This window comes from Pholis gunnellus, assembly GCF_910591455.1.
Source record: "Pholis gunnellus genome assembly, chromosome: 24".
Lineage (NCBI taxonomy): Eukaryota > Metazoa > Chordata > Actinopteri > Perciformes > Pholidae > Pholis > Pholis gunnellus.
In genome coordinates this window covers 3,570,747-3,588,734 of record NC_136551.1, presented here as the reverse complement: position 1 = coordinate 3,588,734, position 17,988 = coordinate 3,570,747, and the positions used below count along the sequence as shown (strand labels likewise).

General features: G+C 43.1%; 1 protein-coding gene and 2 long non-coding RNA genes across 3 annotated transcripts; 2 read left to right on the top strand and 1 right to left on the bottom strand.

Moving 5' to 3' along the window:
- Positions 1–8,390: 8,390 nt before the first annotated feature.
- Positions 8,391–10,502, bottom strand: gemin8 (gem (nuclear organelle) associated protein 8). Its single transcript, XM_079186000.1, has 4 exons — positions 10,446–10,502; positions 10,271–10,337; positions 9,609–9,942; positions 8,391–9,424 (listed from the first exon to the last, which is right to left on the bottom strand). Exons 2-4 carry the CDS (start codon positions 10,271–10,273, stop codon positions 9,165–9,167), a joined length of 597 nt encoding a protein of 198 aa, XP_079042126.1. The 5' UTR covers positions 10,274–10,337; positions 10,446–10,502; the 3' UTR covers positions 8,391–9,164.
- Positions 10,503–13,117: 2,615 nt separating this feature from the next.
- Positions 13,118–14,588, top strand: LOC306715488. Its single transcript, XR_013767681.1, has 4 exons — positions 13,118–13,398; positions 13,769–13,886; positions 14,061–14,118; positions 14,240–14,588. It is a non-coding gene; the product is annotated as an uncharacterized lncRNA (long non-coding RNA).
- Positions 14,589–15,364: 776 nt separating this feature from the next.
- LOC306715487 lies at positions 15,365–17,006 on the top strand. The gene is made up of 5 exons (XR_013767680.1): positions 15,365–15,426; positions 15,526–15,834; positions 15,922–16,042; positions 16,314–16,350; positions 16,441–17,006. It is a non-coding gene; the product is annotated as an uncharacterized lncRNA (long non-coding RNA).
- Positions 17,007–17,988: the final 982 nt, after the last annotated feature.

The window sequence follows — 17,988 nt, the reverse complement described above, 5'->3', positions numbered from 1 at the left end:
TCTCTCTCCTCCTCCCTGTTGAAGCTTAGCTCTGTCTCTCTATGTATATTAACAATCCAGTCTCATGATGCACAGGCGCTGTCAGATTGGATTTATTTCGCACATGCGGATTAGCAGCCCCAAATGATGCCAGATAACGCGTTTTGGCCCCTAAACCCTCTCCTGACTGTGGAGAAAATGACGCTCATTCACTTTATTCCTGTCATTTTGTGTCATCCACGGCTTCCTCTGTCTGCTGGTCTGCAGGTGAAAATGACTGATTTTGATTAATATTCTTTGCTTCGGTGAAGCAGAGGAGGATATAAGGACAAAATGTACAGGATATGTAAATATGCAAACTCATGGGTAACCATGCATGCATGAATTAACACACAAACACACACACACACACGCACACACACACACACACACACACACACAACCACACACTCACCGCCCCCTCTCCATCTGGTGAGTTGAGAGAGTCAGGGAAGAAAGGGAAGGAGGCGAAGAGAGGGAAAGCAAAAGATGATCTAGTGTGCTTCAAGAGAAGATAAAAGGGAGAGGAGTCATTGTTGTTTTTAGTTTTCTGTCTCACGTCGAAATGGCCTGTGCAGCACCCATCAACATTTAGATGTATTTTTTCAACGCGGGACAAATGCAGTGATGAGGTTTAACTCAAAACAAGCCAGTTGCAACACTCATCTCCGATGCTGTCGAGATATTATTCCCATTAGAATAAACACTCTCAGAGGAGGATGCTCTGTTTCCTGCTTCAGCATATGTTATTACAGCCCTATTGCTACTTCAATACACTTTCCTTGGTTTCCCCTTGAAGAAAAAAGAGCTTCATTTAAATTGATTTGACATTGATTGGCTCACCTTTGACCAATTGCAGCTTCTTATGCTAAACAGCCATGTGTCTGCCTTTATTTGTGAGGGCGCTCTTTGTTTGCCCCCGGGGCTGCTGATTGGCTGAGTGCAAGATGCTACAATCCAATGAGAAATCAAGCAAGGTGGGTCCCCGGTTCAAAGTGGGTGGAGTGTGTTTATGTAGGGGGGGGGGGCTGTTTCCATCATTCACCCCATTTTCTAATACCGTCCTGAAACAATGGGACGCCATCTGTCCTGAATCCTCTTAAACAAGGTTTTAATTCAGGCCCACGTGGCCCTGTTTCAGACAAAGCTCAGCCCACACAGCAGTCCGGGGACCCCCACCCTCACACACACACACACACACACACACACACACACACACACACACACACACACTGCAAACAAAGGTGACCCCACCGGCCCCTAATGTTTTCATCCGAAGACACCAGAACAGTTTGCTGGACACATTTAGTGGATCCATTTACCCCGAGGGCTGAAATAAACACCCAGTCTGCACCATATGCTGGTCACCCAATCATCGATCAGCTGCATAAATGAATCAAAGTCTGTCTCTATAAAACACTGCTGAGAACAAGTTGCGTGCAGTTGTGGGGAGCCAGGGAAGCCAAAAGCCGACTCGCAGACAAGACAAACGAAGGCAGTTTAAGAATTATTACTTCCTGTAAAGACAGCAAACTTTGGGAACAGAGCCACACGATTAGCTCAAGCGACTGTTATGGAAGTTAAAAGAGTAGCTTTAAGAACACAGTTTTGCCACATGTAATATTTTGTGCATGTAAAGGTAGTCACCGAGACTCTTTCCTCGTGGGGAAAGGAGAATAAGGCAGGGGAAGCCTCTCTTACAGCTGAAATAATCTGCAGAAAGAAAAAAAACTTCCTTTGTAGTAAGAATGAATCACAAAAACAAACAAACAAACTGTCAGTTATTAGGCTTTACGGGTTAGTTTCAAGTCCCATTTTTCTCCCAGAACCCCCATAATCCCTTGCTGGGTCACACAGATTAAGGACTTGTCCAGAAGATGAGATACAGTGCTCCCTGGCACTCTTCACCATCACCCTGTCACACACACACACACACACACACACACACACTAATATTATCTGTGTGTGGTCCTCAACATACGTCAATAATTTTGCAGACTGACAGACAAATTATGTTCATGCCGCATTACCAAAGCACAAAACGCTTGGATGGAGGAGAAGAAACCTGTACTTTTCTTAAATAAATGTATAAACACACACCTGTCTCTTTTTTTCTTAATGTTTACCATGTTAATCATCTTAGTTTAGCTTGTTAGCTAATCCCCTTCAGCCATAGCTTCAACCTTAAACCGTGTGTTTGTGTGCATCTGTGTTCAGCGTGGCTTCAGGAGGAGCTCCTGCTCAGCTGCACAGACGTTCTTATCTGCCTCCACAACTCTTGGCGTCCATTAAAGGGAAAGCCAGGAGTGCCGGCCGAACGCCTGTCTTCCCTCATCACAGCGAGACGGAGAAGAGCGTCGTCCCCGAGTAATGAGGACATCGCAGCGAGAAGAAGAAGAAGAAGGAGAACGGGAGGACACAGCAGTCTCTGGACACCTCTGTAAAGAGCGGCTTCAAATTGATTTCAAAGGTTTCCACAACCAGCTCTCGTGACGGTGACATCCTCAGCATCAGAGCGCTCTGATCTCAGAGTGGTACCGGCTCTGCTGTTGCCAGGGAGACGTCTAACACCGCCGATAGGCTGCACTAATTCAGATCTTTCAGCGATGCTATCAGTTCCTAGAAAAACTTCTCGTGTGTCCTTCGTAACAGCTTGAATCCGCCAAGAGGCAGAAGCCAAGAAACAAATTCTATGAGATAGCCATGAAGAGCGACTTGACTGAAATACATATCTGTAGCATCAGTGAAACGCTTTCTACGCCTACGACCGGCTCAGCTGAAGGCGAGAGTCCTTGACATGCAGCCAACGTGTTTAAAGCTCCCTGCATTGCTGCATGAAAGCAGATCAAATGGGAGTGTAAATATGGAAGAAAGTTGCCTCCAGTGAAAAGGAGCAATCTTTGTCTCCTGTGGGATGCTCGGCCTCGCTACAGGCAACGCATTGACCTTTTAACCGTCTTCCTGACATGCTTATCGACGCCATTATGCATCTCTTTTGTCGGGGCGCTGACACTGACTGTCAGGCTTTGAGCTCTGGTCCCAGAGGTTGACCTCGCCGTGGCCGACGGGATCCGTTGTCCCACGCCTCGGGGAAATCACTGCTGAGAGATGTTTGTGTCTGTGTCCGTCTAAATTTGTCACATATTCTGCTACATGCAACAGTTTAGACGTCCCCAACTTCCTGTTCTGACCCCGTATGTTTCTATCCGTCTCGGCGTTGCTTCATCCGGCCCCTCATTAGTCAAACAGAAGTGTGTTATCAGCAAAGCTGGAAACAGGGCATCACTTGGGCAAACATAAACATACAAAGGACGCTGGTACACACACACACACACACACACAGTGTCTCAGCCACGGCTTTACGAGCCTCCCGCTGTCGCTTTAGTCTAATCCTTGATATTTTAATGGGCTTCTGGCTTCCTCTAAAAGGGAAACCTTTGGCGGACGGCCAGGTTGAAGCACCTAGCAGCGTCTCGTCTCTCACCTGGAGAAAGTTCCTCTAAATTCTCTGCAGAGGTAGTGTGGTCGTGCAAGTGTCTGTGTTCTTTGGTGAACGTGAGTGTGTTCAGATCCGGGCCCCTTAATCTGCGGTGGTGACGATGACCCAGTTTCGCAACCCATCCCCTCCCACCCCCTCAGCCGTCGGTCGCCAAGGAGACGCTTCCCTCTCATCCCTGAACAGAACCGTCGCATGCGGACAAAGGTTAGTCCATCTCCAACACTCGATCGAAATACATCAGCGTGAAAACGCTTATTTTGGATTGTTTTAAAGGAACGTGCCAAACATATGCAGAGTTTCTTCCCCTCTTTCTATCTCTCATCAGTTGAAACCGAAAGCAGGCACATGAGCAACTTTAATGCAAATTCATGCAAATGAATCGCATCCTGCTCCGTCATCATCTGTGCTGCCTGAGACACCTGCGCCTCTGTGCGCGCTGAATTTGCATGCGATTGCAAAGTTTTGCTTAAATGTGAAACGTCATTAGCGAATCATGCGCGAACCGAACGCCTTCAGCTTCTACTGGAACCACCTACAGAAATAAGTGCAGGGGCATCTCTGATACATCTGGCCCTATTTACAATATGTGACTCCTGTCGGTACGGATGGATTAACCTACACTCACCTCTACACCCACACACACACACACACAAACACACACACACACGCCCATCCCCCCCATCGCCCCATCGCCCAGCAATTTATCCGACGAGCCGCTAATCCCACTGGCCCAGATTTGGTCCACAGTCTGCTCCACATGATGTGTTGTCATCGTCATCCCAAACAACTGCACACACACACACCACCCCATGGCCACACACACACACACACACACTACTCCACGGCTGCCTGCCTGCATCATGTTTGTAGAGTCATGTGACTCAGGAGCTGTTGCACCTGTGACCTACTGTACTGAAGCGCAGTGCACGCCAGCACCGATGTGGGTTAAGAGCTGTGAGTCACTGTGTGGAGGGAAAGCAAAGCAGGGTGGGTTCATCATCACCACCATCGCCATCATCTTCATCATCATCACTCCAGGGGTGGCAGAGCGGCAGAGGGAGGTGAGGGAGAATGTGTGTGTATATATATTCATATTCGTTGGCCCGTGTGGGCTCGTGTGATCAGATGCATGACTGTTCGAGTCGAGATGACGCCCGCCTCAGAGCCTGGTGCGTCGCCGCGGCGCCATGGCAACAGGTCCTCTCGACGACGACCGACTCTGACACATCAGAGTCAGCCGTCGGGCTGAGATTACAACGCTGAGGACGAGGAAGACTAGCAGACTAAATATGAAAGCAAACATTGGGGTTGGGAGGTGGGTCGGTGTTTGGTATATTGAGGAAGAAGTCTCTTCTGCAGCCTCTTGTCAGCCCGAATCAACGGCACAACACAAACATGTGGTGCTAAAACTAAAAAAGAGCTTTCAAAATAAAATGAAAAAGAGCAAAGGACATAAAATCAATCGCAAAATCAATAAGACGTATAGAAGACAGGCACGAAAGACGAAAACAAATGCTTTTGTTCCAGACAGAACTTGTTGTAGGTTTCTCTGATGTGATCTGGATCCATCGCACCTTAAAAGTGATCAATAAAAACCACCAAATCAATTCTGAGGCAGGAACAGGAAGATGAAGTAGAGAGGCTGGAGATGAGGAGAACAAAGAAGGATGCCCTCTGTCACAGAAACAGTTCAGCCACTAACTTTCCTGTCTACTTCCTCCCTGTCCTGCAGTCGTCCTCAGCATTTCCCGCCTCTCATCCTCCCCTGAGCTCCACACCAGCCTGCACACCTGCCTTCCATTCAAAGATCTACTTTGAATGGAAGTGTATTCACATTTGGGACAATAGAAAGCTGTCTTGATAAAAAACGATTTTCAGGGGAAATGGAGAGTCCTAAATGGAGGAAGCTATTGAATCTTATCAGCTGTGTTGCAACAGAGTACAAGTTGCTCCCCAACAGAAACATCATCTGTAGAGTCCTCTACCTATTTACTGAGCCTTTTCCACTTATCCACATCTTCATGTGACTGTGAAGATGTGTGATACAACAACACACGCTCTTTACAGTTTCTTAACCATTAGAAGCAAAATGCGTGATTCAACGAAGTAATGTTCGTACAAAATGTGGGTTTCGGTCTAAAAATATCAGCTTTCAGCAACTTGTAACCTCATTAAGACAGAAAACACTATAATTATACTTTGTATTCAGCTATCCCAAGGCTGTTGTTGTGACACCATTGCTGCAGTTTAAGTGTTGGCATGCTGTTACTCTAATCAGGTCAGTGAATCGTTCCACTTTCTTCCTTCTTTTCCAGCTGAGTGATCATTTATTCCTTCAGAATAAAACAATCCTCTAATATCTTGCAGCCTTTTGAAGTCTGCCTGCTTGACGGCTGTTTCATTCAGCATCCATCCTGCAGATCAGCGCATATAGCGATGCAAGAGGATGCAAGGCGATACGAGTTTTCACACACCCACTGAGACGAAACTGCAGCGAGCACAAAGAGCGAATTCACCGAGGAGGACGCACTGAAGGGGGGAGGAGAGGAAAGAAAGCAGCGGAGGGAGGGGAAATGGAAAGAAGAGTGATGAAGACAATGAGAGGAGCAGATGCAGATGAAAGACGGGATGATGATGCTGACGATGATGAGACTAAAGTAGCAGTTTGGGCGGAAAAACAAGCGAAAAACAAGGGGAGACGAAAGAGGAGAAGTTTACGATGGCTTCCCGCGGAAAAACTGAAGTAAATCATGTCACTTGACTACATCCTGTCTGTCTTCAACTTCTCACTGGCCTGAAGGTGATAAACAGCCCTGCTGCCTTATTGGAAACAGATGTTGTGAATGGGAGAGAGAGAGAGAGAGAGAGAGAGAGAGAGAGACAAAGAGAAGTGCTTGGAAAAGTTGCTTGTGTTGGCTCAGAGGCCTAATGACTGCTACTGGTTTCAGCGCTGAACGTCTGCCAGTACATTGCGGTCTGATCGCTCCTTCCACAGCGAATTGGAAACCAGCGGTGATCACCGTCTACCGTCTGCCTTCCATGATCTGAACCGAAAGTTTGACACGCGCTTTTTTGTTTCACCTTCTCGGCTGTTTGGCTTTTCATGCACGAGGAACTGGTGTGTTCGATGTCAACAACTATCTGTTTTTAATACTGTTTACTACACGTACATGTCAGAGTATGACCTTTGGTTTTTATGTCCCTTGCTGCTCTGGTTTGATCTTACACTCGATATATTTTTGGAGGAGAACTTTTCTAGATGTTAATCCTTTTTTTGTTTTTAGAGATGTCTAAATGTTCCCAATATGTGCTTCTTCCTCCTGCTGTACTATCTCTTGCAAAAGAGACACGATGCCAATGACATCACCTGATTGAACGAAGCTTATATGAAAATAAAGATATGTGCAACTTCCTGCAGCACGCGTCCACGTCTACTGTACGGTACGGACGTTGTCTTCCACGTTTCAACCTTGTCAAGCCTGTTTAATCCACAGTGAGGTAGCCGATCACTCCCTCTTAATCCAATCAACATCACTCTCACATGAGGGAAGGACAGTAAGCCAAGCTCCCATTTTACCTCCATAGAGACGCACTAAAGGACCGATTTTGTGCTGATATTTAGGTCAAACTTAGGTAAAAAAAGTCAATAATAGTCTGAAAATATATGCAATAAATTGTGAAATCTGCTGCTCCTGTGCTAATATGTAGAAGCTTTAACCCTTGCTATGAACAGTGGCATGGAACACACACACACACACACACACACGCACACACACACACACACACACACACACACACAAATAAATCCAACACACACTGCACAGGACTACATGCATTTTTCTTTTCCATCCACAGGAACAAAGGGGATTTTCTGCTGCTGGCACAGTTTGACATTCATCAGTGTTGAAGGAGCCAACTACACACAGAGGTACTCACTCGCACACATAAAGTTACAGATAACCGTGCACGAGCGCGCAATGTAAAAACTGAACCATGATGTCCAAAACTAACAGTGGAGATGAGCTCCTCCAAAGTGCAACTTTGTTGTCAACTGACAAAAAAAATAAAAGCCTGCAAGAAAGTCAGAGTGAAGTGAAAGTGCACACTTTTCCGCGTGAGCCTTTAAACTGATTAGCAGACATGCAAATTAGAGTCTAACACGCGCTGCATCACGCGCAGCGCACGCAAGCAGAAAAAGTCCGCGCAGCTACTGCAAGAAGACAAACAACAACAACAAAGAAGAAGCGAAGTCACTTCCTCTTCTGTTGGGACTAAAGTCATCACAGCAGTTCGCCTACCCATGTTTCAGCCGGTCCAGATGAAGTCCACAGGTTGTTTGGAGGGGGGCTGCATTCAAACAACTGGACGTCCCGTTACGGGATCACAAGGGGGGGGGGGGGGGGGGGGGGGGGGGCTGACGTCATCACTTGTTCTAGAAATGGATCAGGCTTCATTAATTCTCCAAGTGTCCTTATTGGTCCTCCAAGCGTTATTGAATACAGAGGAGGGGAGTAATATGCTAAAATAAAGCTTTTTAACCAAACTACAGTAAGATAGCGTTATTTATTTAATGCCCCAATGATATTCACGTGGTGTACAATCAATACATTTTAGAAGACCCATTACTCCTTACATGCAGTGGTAGAGAGTAATACTTACTCAAGTACAATTTTGAGGTACTTGTACTTTACCTTTTCCTCTACCTAATCTGATACAAATTTGAATAAAAACACAATATTTTGGATGATGAAATGCAGCCTAAAAGCTTAATAGTATTATTAATGAAGAGCCAGACTCCCATTACAAAGAGAGGTAAATAAGAAATCACCACTGACATAGCAGGTTTAATCCAACACTTTATTACAAACAGAATTTATATTAAAATATACATCCTTCAGTCTAAAAAAAGGGGGGCTGGGTGGTGAAGAGCAAGATAAAAGTGAATAGTCAACGTCCCTCCCGAGAAAAAAACGCTTTGAAGCCGATGAAATGTCAGAATCAGAGAGGCACAGTTTAGAAGCAACAACAACAACAAATCACTCTTCGTGTTTGTTGAAAAGTGGAATATCAGACGCAGCCATGCGGGAACGCGTCTCCATTTGAACAGAGGAAGGGGGCTGAACAATGTTTCTCTGGTTAAACTAAGTCGACAGGCACAAGAGGACCTACTGCAGCACGTAACATCACCAAGCTAGAGGGGAAACAGAACAGATTAGGAGGAAGAACGCACGTTTGAGTATATTTACATCACCGACAGGTACTGTACCTCTCAACCTCAGCCGACACTCAATTTTATTCTTTGTGCTTTTCGCTTTTTGTCCTGAAATTTATGGTAGCGCTGCATGCTTGATCCCAAGTTTAAAATACTTTCTGTAAAAGCGTGAATCCGACATTATGTGAAGCATCAAAATCACAAGTTTTCATTTAGAGCAGCAGCTGACAGGTCAGTGACCCTCACGCCTGGCTAAGCAGAAGCTCAGCTAATTTATGCAACTTTATTTGGGCTTAAAATAACTTGTGACCCCTCAGCTAACCCACACCATTAGTTCCACATCAGCGACAGCCACAGTCCATTACACGGCAAAGCCGCTGTCCCACCCGAGAGATCAGAGAAGGGATTTCCTCCAAATCAAACAGTTTACAGCCGTCACAGTTTCAGTGGGATAACAGGCCAGTATTTGGGCTGTTTGCGGTCGCAGTTCCTGTCGAAATTGAGCTGCATCGCTGCCTCCATCGCCAGCATCTTGGCGGCGTCCTTGCCATACAGCTTCTTCATCTCCGCCCCACGTCTCTCGCCGGGTCGGTCCGAGGGAGGAGCCGCGCTGCTTCGCCAGGAGACGCCGCGGAGGTCCTGGTCGGCCGGCACGTAGCTGTCGTGCTGCTCGGCCTCGATCTGCTGCTGCTTCTCTGCAAGGACAAGACAACGGATTATTCTCAGGCACAAAGCACGCGGTCCAAGTCGGCATCCCCAAGCAGAGCTCATTTCCTGATACAATGATGGAGACGGAGGACGTTTGGAGACTCCAGTCCTCAAAAGAATTGCCACTAATGTCACAATCTTGAACTATTCCTCAACCCCTTGTTCTCTTACTCAGCTCCTCTTTGTGCTTCTCTGTCTGGGCGAAGTACTGCCGAAGCTCCTCGCTGATCTCCATGTTGCTGATGTCACACTCAATCTCACTGTCCGAGCTGCTCTCCTCCTCTCCGTCCTCTCGGTCGTCCTTCCCTGCGTTCCAGTCCGCGTAGCGCTGCCGCTGGCTGCCGGGACTCCGCCCCTGGCTGTACGCGTGGCCGTAGGCAGCCTCCAAGGCCTTCTGGTAGGCTCGCCTGTGTCTCTGGTGCCAGGCCGTGGCCTGCTGGTAGTGCTCCCAGTAGCGGCTGTACACGGGGCTGGAGAACCAGGACATCACGGTGCTTATGTCCTCCTGCAGAAGATCAGTAGTTTTTAGGCTTATTTTCATATCATTCACAGTGGTTTCATCAGCAATCTGTCGGTTGAATTTAAAAAAGGTAAACTGGGCACTTTTGCACACTGAATTTGTATTTTAAAAAAGACCCAAAATCATTGAATGTGCCGTCACTTAACTGCACATACAACAGGGGTAATGTGTCACTTCCTGTGGACATAACACCTGAGTTTCCTGTGGGCAACAGGTCCTAAAAGTTTTCAGTAAATGGGCTTCTATTTCGCAACTCCGAGAACACCTTTAATGAGCTAAAAACGGTAAGATTGTACCTTCTCGGCTGCCTTACCATGCTTGAAGATGCCTGCTGTTATGTGAACGTTGTTGACGTTATTCCACCCGCAAACCTGCCAATTCTGAAAGATAAAGAATAACTATTAAGAACACACAGCTAACGAACAGTCAAATGTCACAATATTTGCTTCTATTTACAGGCTGAACGCCTCTATTTAGCGAACATTTACCTGCTAGATGTCGACTTGTTTATCGGCTCACGTTGCTTCCTGTTTCAAATATTTCCCAGCAGCCTTTGAGCTATTTAAAATAAAGAATCCGGCTAAGTGGCACCACCTAGTGGACATGCAGGATATTCACAATACTGGACACCTGTGAAAGAGTGAAACCGTCATAAAGGTGGAATAAATTGGAGATTTTCAGTTATTGTCCTTTTTTAATATTCGTTTAATTTAATTTGGAAGTTTTAGTATGCAATCTCTTTATCCCAATCTCTAAATCTGTCTAAATTTAGTTTTTTGGCTTCACTTTTACAATCAGAGTAAAGTAGGCCAGACATCTTGGTTCTGTAGCTAAACATTTGCAAAAGCACCAGATATATGTATATGGTTTTATCTTTTGAGTAACATACAACATTATGTGAGCAAGGACACTGTGATATTTTAGTAAGGGGGGGGGGGGGGTGTAAGAGTGTTTGAGTGCTGTGAGACATGTTTGACTGTATATCTAGGTCACGCTTCGGCTTGAGGCTTCAAAGCTTTCAGAGGAAATGCAAAAAGACAGATGTGGCTTTTCAAAACACATTTCCTCCTATGATGTTTGAATGGATGAGTTCCCACACTGGAATAAGTCTTTTCTCTTTTCCAGAACATGGATTATCTGAAGTATATCATGTACTACTTCCTTGAACACCACCAGATATATATATATATATATATATATATATATATGATATATTTATCAATGATAGGAGATAGGAGAGGAAATCTAATCTGATTATTCCAGTTATCAGACGTTCATAATCCCAGTTCAGGTTCCTGTCGTCCTGGTTATGCTCTTGACAGCTTTGTGGGGCTTCACTGTCTTCATCCACTATTCATCCGGCTATTCTAAAGGGCGCACGTTGACCCACTGAGTTTTGCCTCTGAGTTGTGTTTCAACGTTTGTGTGTGGCCTGCAACATAAGCTGGACTCCTGGATGGTGTTTGCGTTACTTGGGTGTCTTATGTGTGTGTGTCTCTGGGTGTGTACGGATGCATTGATACTGCAGAGGCATATATTCCCTCTTGGGAACAATAAAGTTGTCCGTCCTCAAACAAGTTCTTGAGTGCTTGGATTTAACATCCAATTTTCTTCTTCCTGCTTCAAGAAAAACACAATCTTTAAACGTATTTGAATCTGTGTATTGGGATTTATACGCGCAATCATTTCCATTCAAGGCGTATAGCCAAGGCCTTTTCATTTTATTTGAAAGATCACAAGACAGGAAGTGATTAGAGGGAGACGAAACAAATGCTCATGGCCGGAATCCAACCATGTATTCATAGCTTATAATGCTGCGTCTTAACCGCAAGGCCGCCACACCGCCTCTGAGCTGATGCTAAGGCGAGAGTGTCGTATCGACTTTGCAACAGTAGAAGAAGCCTTTTGTACATTCCAGATCATTTACAGCAGTCCTGTGACCTTCTATTGACATAACAGAGAAACAGTATTCAGATCAGTAAAAGTACTAAAACCACAAAGTAAAAACGTTTAAGTGACTGTTATATTATTATATATTCTATGTGTCGGATTGCAACTACGGTTATTTTCTCTCCATTAATCAATTAACTGGTTGGTTTGCAAAGTAATCATAAAACTGTGACACTTTCACAATTATTCACACATAATTTAAAACAATGGGAAAAAAACAATCATTAAAATATTTGCCAAACCTTTTATTAATCAAAGAATCAACTAATTGTTTCAGCTCTTAAGGTACAGTAGTTTAGTTTACAACAAAACATATTTTAGAAGCTTGTTATGCTAAATTGTTAATCCGACTAAAGCTGTCAAATATTAAATATTTCCTCCTTCCTACTTGAGTACACTGCAGATATGAAGAGGTATGCTCAGAGAAAATACACTTGTTGACTACAAGATAGCACTTATATGTAATTCCAGAATAGGATTATAATAATTAATACACAATACATTTCAGGATTCTTTAGTCTGAATTTGGATGATCAGGAAACAGATGGTGGAGAAAGTTGTCAAATCTATGAAAACATTTGAACCGTGACGATATTAACCCACAATAGAATGTCTTGTTTTATTAATGTAGATGTTAACAAAACAACAATAACTCTTGAAGCTTGTTGACGAGGAGAACTATAGTTTCTCGATGCATTATTTTTGGTCAATTAAAATCATTGAATTATTCTGTAAAATGCACACAAGCTAAATATGTATGCTTGTGTGAGCTTCCTTTATTCGGGGAAATAAGATATTTAAAGTCGTTGAAGCTCTGCTCGGATATCTGTATGCTCTGAATTCTGTGGAAATCACTGAGATAAAGCATCATTTCCTTCTCTATGATGCTACGTTTGAGACGTGGCCTTGTCTTGCACTTCCTCTCTAGGACCCTCCACCGTCCGCTCACATGCTGTTCAGATATTTCAGGTAGTTTGAGGTCATTGTTTGCAGCATAGTTGACAGACTGCAACCCTGTTCAGAGCTCCGGACCATCATGGATGAGCTCGCACAGTTGTGTTGTGTTCTTCTTCTGCCGCTGTGCTTGTGTTCTCACTCTGAAGGTACTGAACTTCTTTACATGACGTTTGTACAAGTCAGTCACTTTTGCAGTTTGTAATAAGTTTTTTTGATTGTTAGCAGTGTCTCTTGTGAAAACCATTGGGAGAGCACCAGATGTCACTCCAATATGCAGCAATGCAACAGAGCAGATCATCACTCTCATAGTGTGTAAGATCAGAACAGAGAGGAGCGGAGAAGAGTGTCGTCTGATGTATCGATACGGAGAAGACTTTGTGTCCGAATGTGACTCCAGGTTCACACTTATGATGGAGAATCAGACGGTGTTCCTCCACCTGACCGGATTAACACCAGTGGACAGTGGGAGCTACACTTGTGAGTGTTCACGTTCTGGTGGGACAAATGTTCTCCGTCTGAATATCACTGTGGAAGGTAAATGTTAAATTCATCTTCCTGCTTTTGTGTTTCAAACGTTAGGCATTTCTCTGAGTTTAAGATGGTAATTTTTCACAGCATTGTCAACACTATTGAGAAATATCTTACGATAAAGTGATGCATGCCCTTATACATGAAATAAAGAATAAAACGTTGTTTTCTGGGTACAGCGTGATGTCTGTGGAAGTGAAATGCAGATTCCACAGTCTAGTGCAGATATAAAACATGTGATTATAGAAATTTAGTTTTGAATACATTCTATTTTGCAGAGGATATAAGTTAGAGTATATTAGAATCCTAATGTTTCTTTACAAGCTGAGTAAATACCAGCGCCATTTATCTGATTTCTGTCTTTACAATTTTTTAGAGGAGGACATCAGCGGTTTTATTCACATTATAAATCTAAGTGCTGTGATCGGGATCGGCGTAACTATAATCATCACTATAACTGGACTTATCATCGGGTTGATCTGCAAAATAAAACGGTGAGAGACTAATATAAATGTGTGTGTGTGTGTGTGTGTGTGTGTGTGTGTGTGTGTGTGTGTGTGTGTGTGTGTGTGTGTGTGTGTGTGTGTGTGTGTGTGTGTGTGTGTGTGTGTGTGTGTGTGTGTGTATTTGGTGATGCACTAACTCTGATAACTCTTCTAATTTTAAAGTGACCTTTTAAGGTCAGCCCCATCTGGATTATCTGTACGTGAAACTCCCGCCTCTCTTGTAAGTATTGTAGCCGATATGATGTCTGTACCTTTAAGCTCTCACTTATAACCTTAAACCACTTCTTGAAAAGCTGTAGTTTCTGTAAATGTAACTCAGGTGAGATTATTTCTTCTTATAGGATGAAGATGACGCAGATGATCCCTATACAAGCCTCCAGCAACCAGCCAGTGATCTCTACCAAACTATCTCAAGAAGTAACATCGAAGATATCTGCTTTAACAACCAGGAAATAGATGGAAGAGAGTCTGATCAAAGCTGCGAGGACCTTTATGAAAATGTTTAAACTAGAGAGTCAAGATTACGCTGTAAGGAGGATTAGGACTGTGACTTGTGTTTGCACTTGTGGACTGATTTCTTCAAATAAAATGTGATGTAAAAAGATCTTGGGATGATCTGGGGAAACTCTTTTTGAGCTTTATATTTCACTAGTATTAGGAAGTGCAAAAAAGTGTTTCACGACATCAAATATTCAAGATGAATTGTCTAAAAACAAGTTTCTGTATCTCACTGAAATGAGACTGTGTCCAATATTAAGTTATGAGATATTTTAACTAGTAATTAGACAAATATATTTGGTAAGATCTTACAGTTTTGCCTTTTAAGTACTTTGTTCATAAATGCTCTGTATCAGTCAAATGCAATAAAGTGTGTAACATTTCATTTCTCTTATCAGAGTATTTTAATTATTTTTGAACACACACACACACACACACACACACACAATGTGTCCAGATAATGTCCTTAAAATGATACAAAGAGAAGAATTTGGGGTCTTTTGGCCATGATGATGATTATTATTATTATTGTTGTCATTATTATTAATATTAATGTTAATTGCACCTGCATAATGCTAGTTGAGGAGTGAGTGTCATGCTTACCGCCACATGACCTAGTTCTGTATGAAGACGACACACATGGTTTCTTTGTGAAACAGGCTGAAGACTTAAATGCCACCAGCTTCCTATTCACAGCCCAAGCTCTCAGGTTTCTAAAAGTGTTCTGACCGCAATGATGCACGCAACACTTCATTCTGATCGGGTCCGGCTCTGCACACCCGATGCTTTATGAAGCACCCATGAGCAGTTTTTTTGGTGATGAGCGTCTCAGAGTGTGTCGGTGGGAAAGTAGAAGCTCCTGTAACAGCACTTCCTTTTTCGTACGTCTGTGAGAGTTTGAGGTTTAGGTGTCCGCCTCCCTTCAGTACCAGACAACGCTCACTTGCAACTTGCTGCGTTAGCAGTATGTCAGAATGGAAACTGTGCCTTGTTCTGCTTCTGCCGCTAACACTGTGTCTTGAAAGCGAAGGTAACCACACATTGTACATTTTAGTTGTTTTTCTCTGTTTTTCTAATATTCACAAAATGCTAAAAAATATTGCAATCCCTAACTGACTATTGTTTGCAGTGACTGAAAGGAAAACCATTGGGAGAGCACCAGATGTCACTCGAATATGCAGCAATGCAACAGAGCACATCATCACTCTCATAGTGTGTAAGATCAGAACAGAGAGGAGCGGAGAAGAGTGTCGTCTGCTGTATCGATACGGAGAAGACTTTGTGTACGAATGTGACTCCAGGTTCACACTTATGATGGAGAATCAGACGGTGTTCCTCCACCTGACCGGATTAACACCAGTGGACAGTGGGAGCTACACCTGTGAGTGTTCACGTCCTGGTGGGACAAATGTTCTCCGTCTGAATATCACTGTGGAAGGTAAACACATTGTATGCATTTTGCTTTACGGTTTCCTTAAACAGAACAAATACCTGTCATGTTTCTGACAAAGAAGTTTTTCTTTAGGCTACAATGTTTCAGAGGAAGACACCAGCACGACATCGGTGACATCAGCATTGATCGGTGCAACGGTAGTCATTTCTACAACTGCAGTTATATGGTTGATCTACAGAGAAATACGTCATAGGTGAGAGAAATACTGTAATATTCACAACTATTGTTGGGAATAACTTAACAGCATTGGATAACAGTATAAATATCCATCGTGGTGAGAGATTATTAGTCGATATACCATTTGTTAAGTTAAAGTTTACATTTATAATGTCATAAATATGCAGATCTTGACTGTTATTTTCTGAAGTCCTGAAGGAAGACACTGCCTTCCATTTGTTTCTCTATAAGAATAGAGTGAATTAACATTAAGATTGTTACTAAAGCGTTGTTGTCTGACCCAGCAGAAGACAACCAGAACCACTGAGCATTCTTCCAAACACGGTACTGAAAACACCTTTTTTTTTTTACATGAATGCGGTTCATCTGGCTCTAGTTATTAGTTACTAAATACATGTGTGTGTCTTCCTGCAGGAGCCAGAAGACATCGAGCCGTACAGCACCTACATACAGAGAGAGGGCGGCCTTTATTCTACTGTCAGACTACAGAACTGTAACAGTAATAATAATCACTCACACACGCATTCAGAGACGCGTTAGAGCTCCGTCTATGTTGCATCTATGCCAAGTGAAATGAGACCTGTTGTCCACGAGGTGGCACTCTTTAACTCTGTGACGAATGTATCTTGTATGTAAGTTTACTGTAATAATGAAAGAAACAACAAAACAATCTAAAAAAATAAACGTAGTTGTTGGTCCCGTCTCTGACTATAAACTTATTCTAATTGGAATAACCAACAAAGTGCACTTTTCATATTGTCTGCAAAGAAAGATATTTATGATCATTACGGGTAATTTCTTCTTGTAGTGAAACCAAACATTTGCTTTAAATAACTCATTTTAGCTGATTTACAATATATAAATACAATAAATTATATCAAGCATGCTTATAAGACTCTGCTATTACCATCTGTTCTCATTGTTTATATATAAACTCTATATGATGATTTGGGATTGAAGCACAAATGTCTAAATTTGTACACACCGATTAAAGGAAAACATATTCCTCTTCTAAATTACAGGAGATTGTGTCTGTAAAACATTTATTTGGCTACAATGAATGAGCTAGAATGTTCTTTCATTTTCAGTCTGCAAACACTTGAATCTCTTATTGTTATTGTTGTTCTCATGGTGTTTCCTTGCTGGCCTTCCTCTTTATCAACGGAGGAAGTACGACTGGGTCACAAGCGTTTGGTTTGAGTTTGAGACACGCCAGTTGCAATATATTTTATCATGAAGGATCGAGAGAATAGATTCCTGTTGAACCATTGAGGGAGATTTGAGGGAAATGAGTCAGCTGTCCTGATTGAAACAAGCAAATTCAGCATCTGCCTTTTTCAACGACGTTCAATCAAGAATTTTGGGCCTGGACGAGCTCCTCTGAGGCAAACCAAGCTGTCAGACACATTAAGTGTAAAACACCAAAGAAGACGGAGCTATAATGTATTGTAGGTTAAATTAAGTCCATTTAGCATTTTCTCAGACACATAGCTCGATTTCTACATCAAGTAGGCTACTCAATCGGCAAAACAACAACATTTTACACTTTATATTTCTATTGTAGCCTCCTACATTTCACACAAGATGAAACTACAAAACAAAACCATGAAAACTGAAGTTATCTTGCGTCTGACTGGCAGGCTGTGACTGCTGATATAACTTTGAAGAAGTGGAACATGTGACTAAAACAATAATAATAGACAGTCCCTAGTCTAATAGACCATGGGGCTTTAAAATTGGCACAGCATGCTGTTGGTTGGTAAACCGCAAGCTGCTTATTATGCTTCCGCGTGGCATCCTGGTTTAATATTACAGGTGTCAGCACAGCTGTCTGGTAACACAGGTACTTTCCAGGTGTAATTTATATTTTGGAATAGATTGTGTTAAATTTCCAAAATACAATCGGCTGCTATAGGACTCCTCAATATCAAGGGCTGCATCACTATTACACAATGGAGTCCA

What these genes read in the sequence shown, in the direction of transcription:
- gemin8 (XM_079186000.1), bottom strand. An exon ending in GAAGCACAAAGAGGAGCTGA is followed by an intron (nt 9,425 to 9,608) that starts GTAAGAGAACAA and finishes TTGTCCTTGCAG; the next exon opens with AGAAGCAGCAGCAGATCGAG.